A 4,668-nucleotide genomic window follows, 5' to 3' on the forward strand; every position below is an offset into this window, starting at 1 on the left:
CTCACAGATAAAATATACTCTTTAATTTTAATTTTTAGTTTTTTCCAAAAAAAAAAAGGAAACCTCTCAGTTAACTATGGACAGTCAGATAACTATCTTTGATTTATATACACAGTCAATCGAGAAGTCAAATATGAGAGCCAACAACAAGAACATCATCTATTATGTTATAACTTATAAAATAAAAATTAATATACAAAAATAGTTCTAAAAAATAAAATGTAGTTGTTTTCTTCACATGTTCATATGACATCTAAACGGTTTAACGTGAAATACATGTGTAAAACACATTTGGTTAGATGACAAGAAAAATACACAACAAATATTATCTATAAGGTAATATTACAGAAATACAACTAATTACATGATTGAACCTCATCAAATTAAAATAAATATATGCATTATTGCATTTGACTAATAAATTTTTTGATTGACCATCTTCATATGTTCGCGTGAATAAGAGATATATATGACGATCCACATTGAACATTTACAAAAGAATCTGCAATATTTATTTTGTGCAAAGTTTATTAGTCAAATATTCGCTTAAATAAGCAATACTATTTACTATAACATATATTTTCTAAATTGCTACTCACGTGTAACACACGTGTCGAAAAACTAGTATATATATATATATATATATATATTCTTTTAAGAAAAAATCCTCCAACCATTGCTTTGAAGTAAAAGGTCTACCTGCTATTTGAGTGTAATTTTGGAGGATAAAGGATCCTACATTTACACTTATTTCACTCTATTTGCTTTGTACTTTATTTTAGATAAGTAAACCTTTGTTAGAGGGCTACTTCTCAATCTAATATGACATAAAAATATATTTTTCCATATATGGATAATGGATGTTAGAAATTAAAAGAGTATAGGTTTGCCGACACTTTAATTTATTTCCCAAATAAATACTTCCCTAGAAAAAGAAGAGAATGAGGAGAAACAGTCAAACACACCTTTGCTTTCTTTAGTAAAACAGACAGCTTAGTTTCGTACAAATTTATTTAGATGTTGACAAGTTCAAATGCAATATTAAAACCAAAAGTAAGCAAACCACTAGTTCTTAATTTAATAACATATCATATATTTTGAATGGCTTAACAAACCTTCTATACAAAGCAATGATCGACTTCATATTCATACTTGAATTTGTTATTCAAAAGCATAATATAGGAGCAATGAGTTGTCATTACTATAAAAAATGACGAAATGACCGGGAGACCTTTGTACTTGGCTCCGTTTGTAAGTTGGACCCTTATACTTGCAATTTCACCAAGTATATATAAGGACCTCCCAATAGAAGTAAGTTTAATAAACAAGATCATACTTCTCGATCAATCTATAAATTTTCTTATGAAACTTTTGGGATTTCTAACATGTTTTTTTGTGTCATGTCAACTAATAAGTCTGGTAATTAGTATGATAAACTATTAAGATGGTGATCCAATCAGGTTCTCCACGATTCTAGCTGTGCTAGTTTAGTTTAGAGAAAACATTGTCATTAATTTATTCAAAACAAAATTTATAGCCTGTTTGGTCAGTCAAAATTAACTTATTTTGAGAAGTACTATTTGTTATTGAAGGTGTTTTGAGAAAGTAGCAATTGTGTTTTCATAAGTGGGTTTGTTCAATTAATTTGTTTTTGGATGATATCCTCAAAAAATATTTTTATAAGTCAAATTACAAAAAAGGAAGTTGCTATTAATAATTTGGTAAATATGAATATGTATATGGGTATCTTTTGTTTTAAAAAGCCCAAACAGAACCCTTAAAAGATACTCCGTAAAATTAGTTCTGCTATTATTCAAAAGGACTTATTTCTTTATCACAAGCTGGACCAAACATTTTCACTCTATTAAATAAGTGTTTTAAAACAAATTATAAGCACATTTAACCTTTTAGAAGCTTGACCAAATCAAAATTATTTCCGTAAACCAACTCAATCAACAACAAGTTTTCATTCTCCAAATTAAATATCGTTTTAAAAATTCAATCCAAAAACACAACTTATCTCCAAATTTAATTTTCAAAATCGTCAGGCCAAAACCAAATGCAGAAGTTGAGGCCAAACACGACCTTAAACTGACAACATCATACTGAACATATTTTTGCTTGACTTTTGGATTGCTGAAACCCAAAGAGAAGCCATGCATTAAGGAACAAGGCATGTTATAACAACCAAGTAGCCATGCATGCATGCTAGATTCAAGGGGCCCAAAAACATATATAACTCCTCCATTTAACCATTTTTAATTTGGCACAGAGTTTCAGAAAGTAAAGAAGACTTTCTATCTTGCAGTCTTAAATTAAATAGATGTAGAACGTACCAAAATGTTCTTTAATCTTGTGTTCATAAAAAGTATGAAATTGTCTTATAATTAGGTAATTTCACTCTTAAGTTTCTAAACCTAACACCTATAAAAGGAGACCATATACATACATTCCAAGTATTACACCCTTGAGAACAACTTCCTATTATTGATTTTCTTAGTTCAATGGCTCAACAAAGTTTTGGGCTTCTCGCCACCGTCCTCCTCCTCCTCCTCCTTGTGGTTTTGGCTGAGGGCGGACCTCCTAAACCTATGAAAGTGAAATGCCAAGACAAGAAATTCCCGAGTTGTTATCACAAAGATCTTTTCTGTCCTGTCAGTTGCCCTCACACATGTATAGCTGATTGTGACTCATGTCAACCTATTTGTGTTCCTCAACTTCCACCACCAGAACCTCGTTCACCTAAGAAAGTGAAATGCCAAGAAAAGAACTTCCCAAAATGTTATCACAAAGACCTTTTCTGTCCTGTCAATTGTCCGCGTACATGTATAGTTGATTGTGACTCATGCCAACCTATTTGTGTTCCTCCACCACTTCCACCACCAAAACCTCGTTCACCTATGAAAGTGAAATGCCAAGACAAAAAATTCCCAAAATGTTATCACAAGACCTTTGCATGCCCTGCTAATTGTCTGCGTTCATGTATAGCTGACTGTGACTCATGTCAACCTGTCTGTTTACCATTATCGCCTCCTTCTACTCCTAACTCACCACCGCCACCAGATCAAGCTGCAGGAGGAAAAAGTGTCTCTTGTAAGAATAAGTTGTACCCTCAATGCTACCGCCAGGAGTATAAATGCCCAAGTGCATGTCCTGATACTTGTGAAGTTGATTGTGTCACTTGCAGCCCTGTTTGTGGTATGATTCCTAAATCTATAAGCTATACTATACATGATATATAATCAGGTTTAATATATTATCCCTGAAGATGGTGCATTTATCATTATGAACAATTTTAAGCGATTAATTAGATGTTATAGATGACGTACTATGAGAGTTGATTTCCCATATGATCACTTAATAGATATTATCTCAGAAAGTCACTTTCTTTGTTGAAGAAAATTTGAATCACTTTCTGAGATACAGTATTAGTTGAGTGACCATATGAAAAATCAACAACCCTGACATTTTGTGTTAAATTAAACTTGACATTTTGACGTTGTCGTGATGTGCAGACTGCAATAGGCCAGGGGCAGTTTGTCAAGATCCAAGATTCGTAGGAGCTGATGGACTCACATTCTACTTCCATGGCAAAAAAGACGATGATTTTTGCCTAGTTACCGATTCAAATCTCCACATCAACGGTCATTTCATTGGTAGGAGGAACGAAAACATGAAGAGAGATTTCACTTGGGTACAATCTCTTGGAATTCTCTATAACAATCATAAATTGTTCATCAGTGCCAAAAAAACATCAACATGGAACGATGCATTGGATCGTCTAGACTTAGCCTTCGATGGACAATCAATCACCCTTCCTAATCGCGAAGGGGTCAAGTACTTAGAACCAAATTCAAACACTACAATCACAAGAAATCGCGATACTAACTCTGTTGTGATTGAAGTTGAAGGTAATTTTCAGATAAAAGCTAGAGTGGTACCAATAACTGAAAAGGAATCGAGGATTCATAACTATGGTATTACTGAGGACGATTGTTTTGCTCATTTGGATTTGGGGTTCAAGTTTTACTCATTGAGTGAGAAGGTAAATGGAGTATTGGGACAGACTTATGGGAGTAATTATGTGAGCAGAGTGAAAATGGGAATTGAAATGCCTGTTTTGGGTGGGGATAAAGAATTTGCATCCTCAAGTATTTTCTCCACTGATTGTGCTGTTTCAAGATTTTCCAGTACTAATAAACAAGAGTTTGATGACTTCAAGTGTTCAAGTGGTATGGATGGAAAAGGAGTTGTGTGCTAATAACTAGTAGTCAAATAACTACTCTACAACATTATTCAAATAAGATTATGATAATTGTAATGGAAGTTTGCAATATTCATCATTTGTACTGAATTAATAAAAGTGTAATCGAATAAAAGTATCAAGTACTTAGTATCTTCTTCTTCTATTTAGACTAGATAATGTTGCCCGTGCTATGCACGGGCCCAATAATATAAATGGTATATTTTGGGGCTAATAACCGAGTTTTTGAAGTGATTGTTTGCGTGGATAAATGAATAAGTTTTTTTATCACAAACATATACTTTCTTTGACGCTATTTAAGGCATAATAAGACTACTCACATACAACATTTTTGAAATATTTTATGTTGTCAATTATCATGATTTATAGTATTTTTACGCAATTTTTAAATATAAAAAAAATAA

The 4,668-nt window shown here is 32.5% G+C and overlaps 1 protein-coding gene across 1 annotated transcript; it reads left to right on the forward strand.

The window, feature by feature from the left end:
* Window positions 1-2,474: 2,474 nt before the first annotated feature.
* Window positions 2,475-4,389, forward strand: LOC102599540 (uncharacterized). The gene is made up of 2 exons (XM_006359712.2): window positions 2,475-3,198; window positions 3,516-4,389. Exons 1-2 carry the CDS (start codon window positions 2,505-2,507, stop codon window positions 4,259-4,261), a joined length of 1,440 nt encoding a protein of 479 aa, XP_006359774.1. The 5' UTR covers window positions 2,475-2,504; the 3' UTR covers window positions 4,262-4,389.
* Window positions 4,390-4,668: the final 279 nt, after the last annotated feature.

Source organism: Solanum tuberosum, unplaced genomic scaffold (genome assembly GCF_000226075.1).
Source record: "Solanum tuberosum cultivar DM 1-3 516 R44 unplaced genomic scaffold, SolTub_3.0 scf00306, whole genome shotgun sequence".
In the NCBI taxonomy this organism is placed as follows: Eukaryota; Viridiplantae; Streptophyta; class Magnoliopsida; order Solanales; family Solanaceae; genus Solanum; species Solanum tuberosum.

Excerpts from the sequence above, each read along its gene's own strand:
- LOC102599540 (XM_006359712.2), top strand. The coding sequence starts at position 2,505 with ATGGCTCAACAAAGTTTTGGGCTTCTCGCCACCGTCCTCCTCCTCCTC. Across the intron at positions 3,199-3,515 it reads CACTTGCAGCCCTGTTTGTG|ACTGCAATAGGCCAGGGGCA; the intron begins GTATGATTCCTA and ends CGTGATGTGCAG.